General features: G+C 40.2%; 1 protein-coding gene across 3 annotated transcripts in view; it reads left to right on the top strand.

Annotated features, from left to right (window-relative positions):
- USP7 (ubiquitin specific peptidase 7) overlaps positions 1-18,231 on the top strand; it is a 72,162-nt gene that overhangs the window by 18,525 nt on the left and 35,406 nt on the right. For 2 of the 3 annotated variants that reach the window (XM_033517801.1, XM_015642994.3), the window contains exons 2-4: positions 11,850-11,954; positions 12,348-12,380; positions 17,621-17,819. In XM_033517801.1, coding sequence (XP_033373692.1) covers positions 11,850-11,954; positions 12,348-12,380; positions 17,621-17,819 — 337 coding nt within the window. The remainder of the gene's footprint in view (positions 1-11,849; positions 11,955-12,347; positions 12,381-17,620; positions 17,820-18,231) is intronic. The other variant, XM_015642995.2, reaches the window with a different exon arrangement.

Here is an 18,231-nt window from a genome sequence, read left to right as displayed (position 1 = left end):
ACCATGTCTTTTAGGAATCTGGGAAGTATAGGGGAGAAGAGAGCTCTGAAATCTATGTCTTAGAGAACAAGAAAGCAGCTTCTTTTCCAGATCACCCCATTTGAAAAAAGGAACATTTTTTGTTTTGCTCATTTTGCAGTTGTTAATTTTAGATGAGAGCATAATTACTTCTTGTTAATTACATAGAAAACAAATGTTAAAATTAACACAAAGTGTAGATTTTTTTTTTTGTAGTAGGAATCTCTTAAAATCATAGTTTACTGTTACACTTGAAATGTATCTGTTACTAAACACAGTGAAAAGTGAATTTCAGTAGAAACGAATGATTTTGTCAGCAGTGCTCCCCGTATGGCTGGCAGGAAGCAGTAAATGTTCCTGTGTTACCAGGCCGTGCACGTGTGCATGTGTATCAGTTCACATAAAGGACTTAACAGAACAACCTCAAACCTCAGGCCTTCAATGGTTTAATTGTTGTTGTCGTTTTCCCCACGGTTAATCTGCGCTTGTAAAAGCGACCCTGATGTGAGGTTAGGATTTATCAGCACCGGCACCCCACGCTAATTGGTTCAGCTCTGCACTTCTCTGCATGGCGCTTCTTCCCAGCAGAGGCTGCTCCGAGCAGTTCCCTGCCCAAACCAGGAGGAATCTCACCTGGGCCTGTGGGGCTGGTCCTGCTCCCAGCCCCACACTGCCCGGGTGCTCCTCCACCACTGGGAATGGTTTTCCTGAAGTGGAAGGGAAGCGTGACTTGGGCCTGCTCTTTATTTTGAAGGAAAAGTGCCAAACATTTTGGCAATAGGCATTTCTTATCTGCGTAGAGTTTTATAGATGCTGCAAAACTGTGTTCTCAGTCAAGAATTTTGGGGTTTTTTTTTTATACTTTAGGCTAGTAACAGGGTTTTTTTGTATGAACGTTCAGGAGTTCCTTATGGAAACCCTGAATATTTGCATAAGATTAGCCACCCTGGATTGAGCAAAAATCGTTTAACTTGGTGTGTTGAGGTCTGTCAGTGGCAGATGCTGATGTTAAACATGAGTGCAGGGGAGGGATGGCGAGTTCCCTTCCCTGCTGTGCACACCCCGAGGGTGTCTGAGCCTGGCCATGCTGCCTCTGTACCTTTTCACTGCTCCTCATAGAATCTTCTTCCATTCACTGCATCGCCTTTGGAAGTGAACTGGGAATAATAACTGCTTTGTGTAAGTTCACTGTGCTGCTGCATTTTGAACACCGAGTGCAGCCTGGTTAACAGCCTTGCTTCCCTCCTCCATCTTGGAAAGGTATAGGAGAAGTAAAGAAGTTACAACAAGGAAAACAAAGATGGTACAAGGTATCAAATGGCTGTTTAGCAGCATTGACTGAGTAGAAGGGTCCTGGATAACCGAGGAAAGAAGTGCTGGAAGTGTGGAGAGCAGATTTTATTTCTTTAAACTTGCATTCTAGTAATTGAATGTGAAGTCCCTTGAGTACTATAAGTAGTAGAAAATCCCATATCCTCCTCTAGTTATGAAGAAGCCAAACCAGCATACACAACAGGCTTGATTTATGGTTCTTCTGTATAAACAATATCTTTATGCTTCCATATTACATTTCAGATTGCTCTAGTACTCAGTGCACTGTGCTAATTAGAGCCTGCAACTTCTGCTTGCAGAAGCCACCACCTCAAGAAAAGCATAGTCAGACACTGTACTACTGAGATTTTCCAGTTGTGCATCCCAAGTGGGCAGTGTATGCATGCAGTGGCATGGCAGAGATCACCTCTCCTTGTGTCCTCAGGGACACAGTTTTTACATTTTTCTAATTCAACATGGAACTGCCGATCAAGTCTGGAGATGCTTTGGCCTGGGATTTTAGCTGGCTTTGCTGTAACAGTCACCTCTGAAACACATTCCATAGTTATCCTCAAAGGAGTACTTTCTTGTGAGCGTATTTGATTTTGACTCCTTTACTGTGCAGCAAAGAAGCCTGGATTTAAGCTTGTTTGTGTTGTCAGGTGAGGAGGAAATACGATTAACTCTGCTTGCCTGCTTTTTCACAGTTTTATATACTTTTTAATGTTATTTTCCTAAATCTGATTTATTTGCCTTTTCCTCTTCTCACTAAAGTCTAGTCTAGAACTAGACCAGCTGCCTGCAACCACTGAGTCAAACTCCGTGAACCTGGAATACCTTGCGTACCTATCCATTTCTCTGCACAGTCAGGAGCGTAAGGAAGAAGAGGGAAAACAAGATCAGTGTTAGTAAATCTCCAATAATAAAGGAAGACCTTTAAAAGCATTACTGAAAATAACAGGAAGAAATGCTGGAGGTGTTAGATCCCTAAATGCGAGGGTTTGGGCACATTGCATGCTTTCTGTGGCTTGGATCTTTTCTGTTAAAAGGATAGGGCTAAAGTAGGTGGTTCTTTGCTCCTAGTGCCTGTAAAATTAATTCCAGTGCAAATCCATATTGTTATCCAGTGTTGTTCTCAACTAGGAAATTAATTTTGCTTTTAAACTCCAACATGGACAGATCAACAGTGTTTCAACAGTTTAAAAATCACATCACTATTCGGAAAATACATTCAACCTACCTTCCTGTGCTACTGCTAGTGTGAGCAAAACTCAGCGTGCTTCAAGGCTGAATTCAGGAGTGAGCAGTGCAATTAGCATTTGCTGTAAGGATTAATCTGGTCTCAAAACAGAGTTACAGAATCTGAAATAGTGATGAATAATATTTTGACTCTGTAGCAAAGTAACTGCGCAGAAGCAGTGTACCTTCAGAGCCAGTTTGGGCAAGTGGTGTGTGTGATCATACCCATGTAAGGCAATGCTTTATGCTACTGGTAAATGTGCAAAACCTTTTTGCTGCTTAAGCATAATTTGAGTGTTCAGTTACTGTGTTTAATTAAATAGTTGTACCCCAAGACTCTCTGAGACTGTGGATTGTACTCATCTGAAATAATACAGAAGTAAGTTCTGAAAAATTTATGTATCTGAGTAAAAAAAGTTGTGCTGGTCCAGGTGGTGGAGGTGTGTGCTTTTCTAGACTTCCACAAGGAAAGAGGAAGTGCTAATGGATACAGAATCATTAATTTCATAATGTTATGCTTATATTATTGTCCAAATATACTCATTTTAATTGCTTTTTAATTGTCTGTCTTAAACACAGCAAGAACATACCCACAGTACTGTAGCATGCTGGGTATAGTGTCACACAAATATAAATACTGTGTGGCCCTTGGACTGCCCTGCTCCTGCTGAGGGTGCATCCTTTTTTCCTTCTTTCAGAACTTTGTTTTTTCTGTGAGCTGCTTTGCAGCCTCTCGAGTGATGCCACAGATGGTAGCCTTTATTGTTGCAGTAGAGAAGGCCATTACTCAGTAGAGCAGTAAAACATAGAGAGGGGTGTGATACTGGAAAAACACATTGTTTAGGGTGTGTTCCGTAGGTTGGGACTGAGTGCCCGACCCGCAGCAGAGATGTAATCACACTGCCATCTCCGGAATGTGCAGAGACAAGACCTGACGAGTTGGGGTAGCTGCTTCTGCAGCCTTGCTGCTCTAGATTCAGCAAGGAGAAGGTACTGCAAGCCCAGGAGCTGTTGCCATAATAGGTCATGACACTTCTGATGTTTCGGCCTTTCCTGATCAGGGAAGAAAATAATTTATCTTGTCAACTGTTCTAGTTACTGTTTTTGAGTATTACAGGTAGCCAGAAGCAGTCTTCCTGCCTTTCCTCCTGATCTGATAGTTCTCTAGAAGCATAGCCTGTGCTAAAAAAGTTCTTCAGACTAACTGTAAAAGATTTTTCAGCAGACTTTCTCTTGTCTTGAAGACTGCCAAGAGGTTGTGATACTGTATAATGCATAAAGGCAGGATAATGAGACAGGCAGGTTTGTGTCTTCTGCTAAATAATTTCACTGTATTGAAGAAAAACTTATGCCACTGCTGCTGTCTACCCCAGTTATTAAACACCTGGGGCTTAAGCATTTGAAAGATCCCTTGGAATGTGAAGGCTGCCTGTACACACTCTTCACGAAGAGCATAAAGCTGTACATTTGTTGGATAATTATGGGTGTGTTGTTAGTGTCCAAACTGAACTCTGGTTCATGCAGTCTTTCATCTGACATTGAATTAATCATAAAGCAAAGGGTTAAACTGCTGAAAGCAGGTAATTTAGTTAGTAATTTGGTTTCAGTAAATTTTTGGGGTGATTTCTTCAATGGCAGTTTGAAGTCCTCTGAGTAGTTGCATTGGTAATGCCCTAAATGCTTTTTATGTGTCAGTAGGAAATTAATCACATTTTAAAGACATTTTAAGGGTTTTATTTTGTAAAGTGCCATCAGACTGCTCCTGTCTTTGAAGATCAGCAGATAAATGAGTTGTTTAAGACAGCAAACAAGCAAACTGCTTAGTTATAGAGCAGGTATTGTGTATTGTATCTGGCTATTTGTTCTCAGCTATTTTTCTATCCACAAAGTTACATTGTACCTCCTGTTTATTTTCCCATGAAGATAACTGTGTCAGTGGGATGAAGCTTCTGATACTATTTACCTTACAGACTGGTATTGTTCATGTGTGTTGTTCAGTGTTCAGGGGCTTCTTAGAGTATAACTGCTTTGTTTTATCTAAAAATAGAAGAATCATGTAATCTAGTAATACAATTTTGTTCCCATTCATTGGTTACATTGGCGCAGTTAGAAACCAGTCTGGCCATCCTGTGCTTTGTCAAAATGTCCTCTTTAGCCAGGCAGAGCCAGTGATGGGAATGCAGGGCAGCAGCATAATGATTGATCAGTGTAATAAGTGGTGGCTGCAATGTTGTTACTGTCTGTCTAGTCATTGCTACATATTCTGTAGGCATGGCAGAGATGATTCTGCTTCCAGGAAGTTGTCCCATCCCAGTTCTTCATTTGCTGTCTTGTGTAACATCATCTCCTTCTGTGGGAGATTTGTAGTTCCCAGTCAATAATGCAATAATTACTTGTTTCAGATGACAATTAGAGAGCAAGAGACTTCCATAGAATACTGTTTTGGTTTTGTTTTGTTTTGTTTTTGTTTTTTTCTAAGATTTAATGTTGGCTACTTGCTCTTTAGTAAATAGATGTCTTTTCTCCTTGCTTTCTAAATGTAATAGAACAAATTTTGAAAGGATTGAAGACCTTTAAACCTTGTTTCCCTAGCTGGAAGTCTGCTTGCTTTCTATGCCCCTAATACCTGTCTCATTTAGTCTGTAAGCTTGGCTCTGCCTCCTGATACTTCTCCAGAAGTTTTTTCCCCTTAAGACTTAGTCATTGTCCTTCATAAATTTCTTGTTAAGGTACATACATTTCTAGATACACCTTTTGGCACTGGATCAAGTAATGAACCATGAAGAAAGAAAAATAATAAATGAGACCAAAGCAAATTTTCCCCAGTTTTGCTAATTGGAGAATTTTAACTGCTAAGACAAATGACATAATATTTACAAGTAATGGAAAGATCTGTGACAGCAGTTACCTACATCTGTATCCATAGGATTGTGGGGGTTTACTTCCCTTTCCCCTCCTCCCATTCTTCTGGCCAAATTAATCTCAGTCTCCATGACTGTTTGATACCTTTGAAATGTTTTAGGTCAATTGCTTTATTTTTGGATGCCTTTTGAAAGGCAGTACAGAAATTGCTTGATTCCTCTTCAGATTTTTCATTATAGCAACCTAGGACTGCCTTGGAAAAATGAAACTGTGTAGAATGCTCTTCATTTAATTCCTGTTCTCTTGAGTCCCTTTGTGCAATAAGTGGTGTTTGTATTCTAACTGCAGGTAGGGATTAGAGGCCAAACAGCTTCTCTTACTTTGGAAAAGCTGAGTTCTTTCAGAGCAGGTGAGGGGAAATTTTTGCTCTGAACGCTTCTGGTAGTTCCAAGATTGACTACTGTAAGTGAATTCCGTTCAGAGCATGGGGTTGGGAGCTTGTTTGGCTAATTTTGGTATGTGTGGTTGTTTTGGTTTTATTTTTTGGCCTGGGTATTTGGTTTTTTGTTTGGTTGGTTTTTGATTGTTCTTTTTAAACCCTCCTGGGAGCCACTCTATTCATCTGGCATTCAGAGCAATGGTTTCCAGATTTCTGGAGGAGCAAGCTGCTGGAGCCCACAAGTTTTCCTGTGAGCTGTTACAGCCACATAAAAACCAGTTCCACAGGAATGCTTGCAGCCCCCCTACAGGCATGGTCAGGGCAGTCTTGGCTCCAGAACTGTGAAGTAACCTGTTGGCATTGTTTCTTCCAGTTCAAGGCATGTATTTGTTCACCATCTTCACATTTTTCTAACCTTCTTGTTTGCTTTCAATAAGTAATATTCTTGCTTTCTGCTTGAGTCTCTTTAGTGTTGTCTTTGCACCACCACAGTTTAGTAACTACTTCAGAAAGTGTGGTATTTACTGCTTGCTTTAGGAATTTCTCAATTATGTATTTTGATATGCTGCCCAATAGCTACAATAGGAAGGATCAATTTGGCGGTTAAAGAAGTGATATTTATTATACCACTTGAAATCACAGAATGTTTATTCATTATGATTTCTAGCAGTAGTGATTTCTTAATTTATTTATTTATTTTTTTTTACTTGTGTGCTATTACCTATCTCAGGCTGGTATTTCAAACTATGCATTGAAGCAAACCTTTAGATGTCAATTTATTTAAAATACTGATACATTTTAAAATAATAATTTTTAAATATATTTGCTCCACAATAGAAGAGATGTTCTGTAGAGAGTGCAGAGGACCATGGCTCTGCTTGGCTCCCCTGGGGTGTTGTGACAGCTTTGAGTCCTGAGACTGAGAAGCAAAGCTAGACCTGGACTGTGTTGAGCATGCAGTGGATATCCTTGATGCTGATGTAGGCTGACTGCTACAGCATGGACTTTGCTCATTTGCATTCTCTGACTTTATTCTTATCTCCTGCCACCTGATTATTTTTGCTCAGTAAGTCTTTCTCCTAGTGTTTACTGCAGGTTCACTCATCCACTGGAATCCCCCCCATCCCCCCTTTATCATATCTGTATATAGTATTGTATTTGTATTTAAAAAGAAAAATGCCCTTTTAAAACTTTCATGAAGGCTTTGATTCTGAATGTCCATTTAGTGCAGCAGAAGAGGAGAAAATCGTGTTATTTTCTGCTTTCCCCCCGGATGTGAAAGTTCATGGTATTTATTCAAGCTGCTGCCAGCAGTGAATGACTGACTCCCTTCAGGCTGCTGATGCTGCCCTCGGTGCAACTCCCTGCTCATTTTGGGATTGCTGTGGCCCTGCTGCATGGAGAGCTGTGCAAGCTGTCTGCAGGGACTGTGCAAGCCCTCAGTCCCAGTGATTTCCAGTGTGAGGCGGATGTGTGTGATAACTGTAACCAAGCTTTTAGTATCACTATTACTCCTCCGCTGTGGTCTCCTTAACCTCAAAAGGAAACAAATGTTTCATAACCTGCTGCGGAGACTGCTTCAGTTTCTCCTCTGTGGCTGCCAGCTCCAAAAGCTAATGACAGACATTATAGATAATCTTTCAGACTTTGACTATGGCTGTGATGTGAGTCATGACTGAAAGCTTAGTAAAGCTATAGCTCACTGTCATCATTGTTAAATAGAGGCAGTTTGTGCTGTAGTGGAATTGCTGTGCTTGTGGAGTCATTCTGTAGCTTTTGGCCACACGTGACTGCAAACACGTGTTTATGCTGAGCAACGTGTCCTGCAGCTCAGGGACAGAGCACTCTGCACAGCTCCTGTCTCAGAACTGCATTTCAGTTATGGCAGAAGCCACATGAACTTGACAAAATCTTTTCCACTTTCTCATCAGTAGGACAGAAGTATGACAGAGATTCATTCCTTTAGATTTGTTGTGAAAAGTAGAACAACAGAGCAATGTATCTTACAGTGACTCTTGAGTTCATATCATTAAATAGGCTGAATCCATCAGAACAGCTTTTTTTTTTTTTTTTGAATAGCAGGTTTGTATTTTAAAACTATTGATGCTATTTTAGTTCTGATTGCTTAATGGTGTATTTGAATATGATGATACTGAGCTCACAGCCCACAACAAGCAGATTTTTTTTCATATGTATACTTTCTGTATGGTCTGTCATTACCCGGCAAGTTCATAGCTTCAGAGAATTTAGTTGGGTTTTTTTCCTTCTTTCTCCCACTTTCCCCTGCAGCAGTTGCCATAACAATTTTGCTTTCATCTCAACACTTCTGTGACAGACGTAGTTAATGAGCAATGAGAAGTGTGCACCTGCAGAGTCATTTATTTATAATCCAGTAATTTGTCTGCGTAAGGTGACTGACACCAGCTTCCCAACCTGTGGCGTCACACTCCAGTTTTGTTCCAGTTGCATATCTCGGTGTTAGACTTATTTCAGCATTCATGATCTTGCAGTAACTAAGTGAGAGCTCTTTTTTGTGCACAAACTCACTAATATCTGAAATGTCTCTTCTTGGGAGTTTCTTAACCTCCAAATTCAAAAGACTGTAAACTCTTCAAGATGTATTTTTCATTTGTGACACAGTGCCATGGACAGAGAGAAAATGGTATATGATGTTAAATATTTCGGAAGAAATTGTCATCACTATTTTTCATGTTGCCTTGCATTCCTTTTTGTAACAAAATAATAGCTACAAAAGTTTGTGTTGCATTTTGGAGAGGTGGAAAATAAGTGCTTAGAAAACAGTCTTGCAGGGTCTACAGTTTTGCTATTGAAAGTTGTATTCATTTAATATTGCAATAATATATTTAAGGAGTTAAAAACATTTCCTATTCCTAAAGTTATTTTGTTGTGATACTTCCTTAATTGGTGTGGTTTATGTTAACTTTCAGTTGATTCATGGACTGCATTTCACATTTATTCCAGGGATATGATTAAAACTGGGTATTCTGATGTGGGAATGGACAGATGACATGACTGGAGTGATGTTGACACACTGTGGTTTAAGCTGCATTAAAGACAGCAGTGTGTTAAGTAATATGTTTGGTAGGAAGGTTTTCCTGGCCAGTGTGGACAGGTATTTTTTCTCTTTCTTAACCCCATCATGTATAATTTGAGTAAGTCTTCGGCGTTGCCTCTACTTGAGGCAAAGGAACACATGTTTCTTAATTAAACCTTGGTGTGATTTTACAATTCTTTCCTCTGAGCTCTTAAGGACAAGAAAAAAGAAAAAAACAACCACAAATTACTGGTTTTCAATGCCCTAGTAGAAAATGTATTTTGTTATACTGCCTGCTAGTACATCTGTTGAAGAGGGATTGTGTTTTGTTTGTGTAAAGGATTAGTTGAATTTTATTAGCATCTAAAATGCTTCCTTTGTTCATAGTAGCCAAAAGCATTGACTAGTGTTATCTGGTTTCCATATTGAAAGCTGTATCACAAACTTTGTGTCCATCTATGTCACAAGAAGCAGCAGGGGCATTCATCATGGTTCATTTGTCTTATCACTAAACAGTATCTCTCAGAAGCTGTCTCTGTTTAAGTTGATTGCTGTTTCTGTGACCTCTAACTCCTCATACTTTCAGAGAATGTAGAGCAGTATCTCATAGAAAGCTCTTTATTTTCGTAGTTAAGGACAGTTCTTTCCCCATGAAACACGATGTCAATATTTATAATCCCTGTTAAAAGATAACATTGGATATCCTTTTAGTGAAGAACAGAACTATTCCTCAGGTGTTTGCTTCAGTTTGTTTCCAGATACTAAGTTGCACTGATGATAACTTTAGGAAGAAAAATAATTTTTAAAAATTGTATTAGTTTAGTGTAAACAATTGTTGCATTTTGAGAACATGCTGTATGCTTCTGGAATGCAGTGACCCAGATGAAGCTTTCTGTTTAGATCAGCACGTGCTGTTAAAAGGTTAAAAAAGCAGGGAGGAAGGCAGGATGTTGAAATGAAATTGGAGATCTTTCCTTCTCACTCTTGATTTTTGTCATTTTTCCTGCTGTTAAGTTGCAGGAGTTCAAACCTGACCCCCCATAATTTTGTTGTAGTAAATCTTTGACTTGCTGTTCTGCTGCAGCATTGCCAGTGCCGATCGCTGCTGAGGGGGCCCTGAGGCTCTACCCCACCCCAGCCAATCTTCTGCAGACCTTCCTAGAAAACTTCAAGTCACACTTGATTTTGCTTTTTTTCTAAAGCTGAGAATTCAGAAAAGTGCACGTGGGTGCTGCAGCGTGTGTATAAATGCCCAAAAGCCGTGTGTGAGCATTAAGTTCGTGATGTAGCGTAGCTCTAATCCAGGAGTAAGTCTCTAACCTGAGCTGTTTCTGTCGTGCTGAGGGCAGAGGTTACTACTTGTGCGGATTTACTAGGAGAGTAAACAATCAGAATAGAAGTGCCGGGTGTGAAAGTATCTTCCCGTGTGCTGTGAATTGGAATGAGGCTGCAAAAGCGTGCTGTGCTCTGAGGAGAGGCAGGACTCTGAAGCACCTGGTGACCGATGCTGCACTTCTCCCGTGGCTTAACTTCCCTTTGGTGGGAGCTGCCTGGCTTTTAAAAGACTCGGGAGATGAGCACACACGATCGGGAGGTGCTGTCGTCTCCTGTGTTTGTCTGTTTTTCCCAGGAGAGGCTCGGCTGCGGTGCGGTAGAAGGCAAGTGTCCGTGCCGGTTGGCAGGTGCTGCGGGGCCCGGGCCGCGGGCCCGTCCCGGCGTGCCCGGCACTGCGCGGAGCCGCTCGCGGGGCCGGGACCGGGGCCGGGGCCGAGGGCAGCTCTGTCCAGGGTGCTGACGGGCAGGGCACGGCCGGGCGGCTGTGCTGCAGCTGGGATCGGCCCGGGGCCCCTGGCAGCACTTCCCAGCCCGGGACACAGCTTACCTGCAGCCCCGGCAGTGCGCACGGTCCGTAGCTTGTGTGTAGCTTTTGGGTATAAAACCGCTCCTGGTTACACAGATCTGTCACCTTGGGGCTCCTAAGGGGTAGTAGAATATATAAATTAATAGCATGAGTTGTATAGCAATGAGAAACTCATCAGACCCTTTAAATTATAGTGTTTTTTAAGTAGTGCTTGTCCTTGAGATGACTGCAAGGGCTTATAGGTTTTACAGTTTGATGATAAAACCCAGTTTCGTTTATCCAAGAATATATCATTTTTTCTGGAATTGTGCTGAAATTATCCACTGGCTTTTGGTGTGGAAGCAATGGAAGGAGGTGTTGTTCAGTTGTTGGAGGAATCAGGAAGGTGCTTGTTCAATCAAAGCAATGCATCTTAGAAATAGCGGGGTTTCAGTTCATCAAGTTGTCTCATATCTCTTGGTTTAGTGGCATTTACATATGTAATGGCCACTGGAGCAAAACTTAATGGCAGTGATGGTTAGAAACCGGAAAACATATCTAAAATGTTCCTTAATCCTAAAAGATTTCCTTTCCAATTTTCCACAAGTAAGGTTTAAATCTTACCATTACATTTGATTAGAGGTTCAGGTTTTTCCTTTTAAAAACAGTAACACTGAAGAAGTCTTAACATAACTTATTAGTTTAGAAAGTCTGGTATTAGAAACTTGAACTTGTGTAAAAATTTCTTGCATTATAAGAATGCAAGAAAAAGTAAAGAAAAATTTCTTATTTAATGAGACTTAATTATGAGATGCTGATTGTAAGGCCATTTGTAAACTTAAAAGTCAGTTTATGTTCTTTGTATCTGTTTTCCACATTAATGTGGACCTTTTTCTTCATCCATAAAGATTCACCTATATGGGGAATTTTCATTAGACACATACCTGTACAACTGTTGAGCAATAACTTAATTAAATACTGTTCTGCATGAGCATGCACCATTCATGTATCTCATAAACACAGCCTGAGACAAAAAAGTTCATTTATTATTATTATTAACTTTTACATACTTTTTTTGGTCTTAGCTGGAGATACAGATGATCCTCCAAGAATCACTCAAAATCCTGTCATTAATGGGAATGTAGCTATGGCTGATGGACATAACAACACCGAGGAAGACATGGAAGATGGTAAGTAAATATTTGATAACCTCATGGTTTGTGTAGCTTCTTTAGTTTTATGATTTTGAGGCAAAAATGGTCCATCTCTTACCTATTTCCTGTGATCTGCAGCTCATTAAAAAAATGAATCCCTCTGTAGTCATGGCTGCTGGTTTTCTGTTAAGGCATCCTTTTGACATAGCTGTACAATAGGATTAGACTTCTGAAGGCTTGGGATTTTTTTTCTTGTACTCTTTCTAGGTACTCATTTAAAAATTGCTGAAAGTGCTACTGTCCATTGTTATGTTTTGTGGTACAGCCCTTTAAAGGTGCTGCAGCTGGGCTTTGCTGAATAGTAATTTTATCAGTTATGCAATTCCTTCAGGGTGTTTAGAATCCTTATCTGTCCTGCTCTCTTGTCAGGTGGCAGCTGTGCTCTGGTTTTGTCTTTGTGTGGTAAGTCAGTGGTAACTATTCTGTTGATGAACACCTTTTGTTAGTTCTGATGCCTAATTTCATTTGCAAAAGCAAAGGAAAAAATATATATTATTGTCTTGTTAATGAAAAAGGACTTGTATTTTTTTAAAATTTTTTTTTTTGGTCCGTTAAATGAAAATAAGGGTGTACACTTCGTAGCAAAAGATCAAATAATTATAATAGGATATATTTAAAGAAAGATAACAAGTTTCTAAATCTGTTATGTTTAGTGAGAAAAATGTGCAATGATATTTCTTTTCTTAGGAAAGGATACGGGCAGGGACTGCTCGTTTTGCACAATGAAGTGAAATTGAGTTTGGGGAAGGGAAACATCGTATGAGTGAGATTTGTTCCATATTCTATGCTGTCTTGTGAGAGTACATTTAGGACTAGGACTAGGCTTAAACATTTAGTTAAATTTGTGCAAAAATGTTGAGTGATTTTTTTCAGGAAAATCATAGTTTGAGGTTAAAGGTCAAAAAACTGACTTTCATGTGTTCAAGGAACATGGAATACTGATAGAAACTAGTAATGTTCCATGAAGAGAATAGGGTTTAAATTCAGAACAGAAGCATCTCATGGTTGAATCACCTTTGTATCATTGGCAAAGATAAAGTTTTCTGTGACCAGAATCTTGCAATGAAAGAAAAGAGCAGTCTTCTTAGCCTATGAATTTTTGTGTGATTGCCTAATTTCATTCAGAGGGTTTTGATTTATTGCTCAGAGTAAATAGGTGAGACTGAAACAGGGAATTCTGTTCTTATCAACAGCTGTTGTAAAGGATGTTAAATATCTGTCAGGCCATGGTATTTAGAGGGTGGCAAGAGAAGACCACAAGGGCTGACACCAGCTGGCTAGAACTGATGTGTTTAAGCTCTGTTCTTGGTAGGGATGTTTATTTGTAGAAAACCTGGTAGTGTTTGGTGTTGATACAACCAGTACATAACACATTGGTGGAATTGGAGGAAAATCATTTGTCCACTAGTTGTTCTGTATATACTTGTACAAATGAGCCAAAATAGGGACTTAAACTGCAGAAATAACTGATGAAAGCCAGGCTATATAAGGGCTGGCAAATATCAGATATTCACCTCTTCATTCAGAGTAACATTGACCCTTTAACCAAAAAACTACTGTGAACCTGTTTGTGTCAATTCCTAGGTGCTTGACTCCTCTCAGAACTTCATATTGCATTAGGGAGAAGTGTCTGAAGGTATTTGACAGAAGGCTTGTGAAAGCTTCTCATGCTTTTATGGACTTTATATGTGGTCAGGGGCTTGGGCCCACTCTGCAGTGGGACATCCTTCAGGGTTTAAGTGTGATTATTAAGCAATACTCTTAATAGTTCCTCATTATCATATTTGAATAAGGAGTGTCTAGCTGTGCATTGACACAGATAGAAAAGAGTGTTATTGCAAAATGTTAGAGTTGCAAAAACATTCCTGAAGACTGGCATCACTAAGAGGATGGTGCCTCTTTTCCAAGTCCTGTAAATCAGATTAGTTGCTTGCTGTTGCATTATTTACACATCAGTGCAATTGCTCTCTCACTGTTTGTGCTCTTGCTAACCTGGTTTGCAGCATGATATGCATGGGTAATGGACAGCTCAGAGATTCCAAAGACAGGGAAAATGGGAGATATGGGCTTCTCTGATAAACATGCAGTTTTTCTTTGCTGTTACTCATAGCAAGGGGCATCAATCTGAGCTGATACAGAATGCATGAGGAGAATTCAGATACCTTTTCAGCGAAATTAATGAGTTTAATGGTTCCTGTGAGAGAGGTGAACAGTAGGATGAAAGGATGATGCTTCCAACTGGATCATAGAAATCAGCTTTCTGGTGATTTTCTGAATTCAAGAAACTTTTGAGGTGATTTTGTTCTTCCAGCTTCGCATATAAAGAAATGACTGATAAGATTGGGGGAAAAAAAAAGTGCAGCTCTCATCCCCTTTGCTAGGCAACAGGCTGCAGGCATTGTGAGGCACAGGGAACAGGAGCAGCAGTGCACCACCAGCAGGACTTTCAGATAAGGCTGTGTTCTCTCAAGTGCTGTGACCAGTACCTGTTGCTGCTCTGTGTGAAGTCTTAGCAATTAAAAAGAACCAGCTGAAGGACTGTGCTGTGCTTTGTATGGAGAATGACTTAAATGAACCAGACTTTAAAAGCTGGAATAGCAGGCTCTGCAAATAAAGTGAAAAATAATAAAAACAAGGCTCTGATCAAAACTTGTTTGCAAGTGCATCAGTATTCAAAGCAACACATAGAATAAATTCTGTTAGAAGTTAAAGTTCAAACAGAAGGTCCCTAGCTGAACATAAACTCACAGCTTTGCTATTACCTCCTGAAGTCTCATTTCTATGAAGAATTGCAAAGACAAGAAGCCTTTCAGAAGCATCAGTCTTAGCCATATGCTGGTATTGCATGCTGTATTTGGATCATTATTAAAATATTCATAGAATATTCAGCCAGTTTCTTCATTAATAATTCAGGTTCAGAATATTTTAATAACTCCAGTGCACTTTCAAGGTAGCAACATTTACTAAGAGAATAAAGAAATCTGCTTTTCCCAAAAGCATCAACATTTAAATATGTGTTTCAGCCTTAAAATGGATCATATTCAGTATTTGGATCTCTGATTTGAAGAATCTTTCTTCTGTGAAGATGCTGAATGTGGCATTCATCACATCAATGAAAAAATGTTTTCCACGTAGCAAAGACAGTCCATTGCATGTAATTTCTCAGTATTGTCAGTCCTTTTTACCTTGTGTTCAATTTGTAGTTTTGGGATTTAGAAAAGTCTCACTTGCCAGTTACTACTAAATTCTCCTGCTGCCAGTTGCAGTCTTTAACTGGCATCTGGAGGACATGTTCATGATGGCAAAAAAAATTGCTTAATTTATTGATGTACTCAAAATAATTGTCACATTTGCTATGTAAACTTCTTTTTCTAATAAAATTAATCCTTCAATCTATTGTACTTTCTAAGGAAAAATGGGCTTGCTGGAAAGAAAGGAAGGTTGTTATTTTTAAAGAAACTTCTATTTTAGGGTTGACCTGTGTTACAAGGCTGCATTTTTATGGAGCAGTTAGTAGAGCTTGCTCATATATTTTACAGAGAAGAGTTCCCATTCCCTGGTGAGCTCTCATGCACAGGCTTTCCTGAAAAGAAATCAAGAAATACAGGCAAACTTACTCTGAAGCATCTGCAGATGCTGCGTGGGCTGCATTTTTTAGCTGACACTGTAGCAGCACTGCTGCATCCTTGTGCTGAAGTGCTCTGAAAGCTGCATCAAAGGAGGCAGAAAGCAAAATTGGCTCCTTTTTCGGAAGCTCAGACTGAGCCCAGAAGCACTGACATCATGATTGTGAGTAGGGAGGTGGCCTCAAGTTGGTTTGAGATACACGCGATGCAGACTGATTTAAAATTGTTAAGTGTGTTACAGATTTGTTTTATCCTGACTGCAAATCAAGTTAGAGCTCCTCTGTCTGCAGCCTGGCAGGTTCTTGGGTGTATAAGATCAGCTCTTCACTCTGTAAATGGGCAGTGAGTAGTGAAACTGGGAAGAGAACATTTTTTAAAGTAGGTGATAGACTTCTAGTTAGCTACACTTCCAGGCAGGGAAAAAGGGAAAAGTAATCCTTTGAACTCTTATATTATTGAGGAAGCTGAGAGCACAGGTCAGTAGGGTCTTTGCAGGAGTAGAGGGGACAGGAAGCAGGTTTGGGCTGTGGTACTTTCAAAAGACAATTGGAATGCTTAGGGCTGTCATGCCATACACAAAAAAATCCTCTGTGTTGCAGTTCAGGAGTAGGACAGCTGCCTGAAAACTGCTTCACAAGGGAGAAGAATGAAATCTGTCGTAGCTCCCTGGCAGTTGTGGATAAAGCTTGGTAATTTTCTGTATGAAGTGTATAATCTTTACCCTGTTGCATGTTGTAATCAAGAGTGTTCCATTTTTTAAGTAAGGTAGCAATCAGGACTCACCTGTGTTTTGGTAAAATGATTCAGCGCTATCTCTGGTGCTGTGCCAAGCCGAGTAAATGACTGCTGTCTGTGTATGGAAGGAACACATTTCTGTGTGCCTTGTCACAATTTCACAATCTGATTTCTGTCTCCATGGTGTTGCCCCTCAGTGCTCTTTGATTTTGAGTGTCACTGCATGTGTGACACACCTTCAGTTGTGCATCCCCCGTGGGTGCTGTGAGAACAGCAGGGTGACCATGGCTGCTGCTGGCTGCCCTGTGTGCTAGTCCAGCCTCCTCACAGCCAGGAGGATTCCGTGTTACACAGTCAGGCTGGAGCCATGGAGAAGGAGGGGAGTGTCTTGTTCATCCCTGGCCTGTAGAGTTGTTGGGATACATTGCAGGTTTCCTCCCTGCGTGCAATATGAGGTGTGTCACAGTAAAGAGAGCCTGGCCTTGCTGAAGCTATCACAGTCTCCAGCACCCTGTTATAGCTGTGTACTACAGAAGCAGAACAGATTGTGGTAGGTGAAGAATTGGGTATGTGGGAAGAAGGCAAAATTACTTTAATTGTGTGTGTCAAAATAAGCTCTTTGAAAGAAAATAGTCTCATTTAATTTTGTGCTAGACCACTAAAAATCGCTAAAGTCTTTGCAAAGAAAACAGGACCCTACTCTTGAGCTGATTTTCAGCAGACTGATACAATTTTACAAAAATGGAATAGTCAACCTATGGCATTCATCTGTTTTAAAATATACTATTGCAAGCCAAAGCCAACTAAATGGTGACATGATATCAACAGGGCATTTGAACAGATTGTGAAATTCCTTTGTGTGTATGGGTTCATGCAGCAAAATGACTTAAACTGGGCTATGGAGACGCTGCACAACAAGAAGAGTTAGAGTGGGCTGTGATTTAGCTGTAGAGAATTTGATGTCTCTGTCTTACTGCACCTGCTGCTTTAGAAGAAACTGGAGTGGTAACAAATCCTACTGCTAAGGAAGCATTTAAGGCAATAGTGTACAAATGGAATGTGTCTTGCAATGCCATGTTTGCCTGAATGGCATTGCAGTGCTTTTCAAAATGAAAAAATTGAAACCTCATTAATTAAGTAGTCCACTGTCCCTCTGGGATGGGGATGCTTTTGCTGCTTCCCATATCCCACTACATGAAAAATTCTCACATTTAATGATGTTGGTCATTTTGGAGTGAAGAGGACGAAGTGTTTCAAATAAATGGTGTGTGTGTGTTACAGATACAAGTTGGCGATCAGAAGCAACATTTCAGTTTACAGTGGAACGCTTCAACAGGTTGAGTGAGTCAGTGCTCAGCCCTCCCTGCTTCGTTCGGAATTTGCCATGGAAGATCATGGTAATGCCACGACTCTACCCGGACAGACCACACCAAAAAAGCGTAGGATTCTTCCTTCAGTGCAATGCTGAATCTGATTCCACGTAAGACCCTTTTAATTATTGCACAAGTCCTCACTTGATACTGGTTAATCTATTGCAAGAAATACAAACATTTACAAAAAAACCTGCACCTCGCTTTCTGCAAGAGGAGATAATTCTTGCAAGGGTTTGAGTGCCCTTTACCCCTCACCTTTCTAAATCTCAAAGCATAAGAATAATCCCTTCTTTAGGATGAGCTAAAATCAGCTCATGTGAGTAGAAGTTTGTGGTAGAATTTAGATATATGCTTTCTGAAGGAGAAGTCCTTGACTGACAGTTTTCTTGGCATGGAAAAAATTCTGGGTTTTTTTCAAGTGAAAGTGGAGGTTCTCTAACCATGCCAAGCTATAAATGCTGTCCTATGAAGCGTGTGAACAAGTAACTGCCACCAGTGCAGGCAGAGCAGGGCATGAGT

Source organism: Parus major, chromosome 14, assembly GCF_001522545.3.
Source record: "Parus major isolate Abel chromosome 14, Parus_major1.1, whole genome shotgun sequence".
Taxonomy (NCBI): Eukaryota; Metazoa; Chordata; class Aves; order Passeriformes; family Paridae; genus Parus; species Parus major.
The sequence above is the reverse complement of the archived record's forward strand: the minus strand, read 5'-3'. Positions and strand labels throughout refer to the sequence as shown.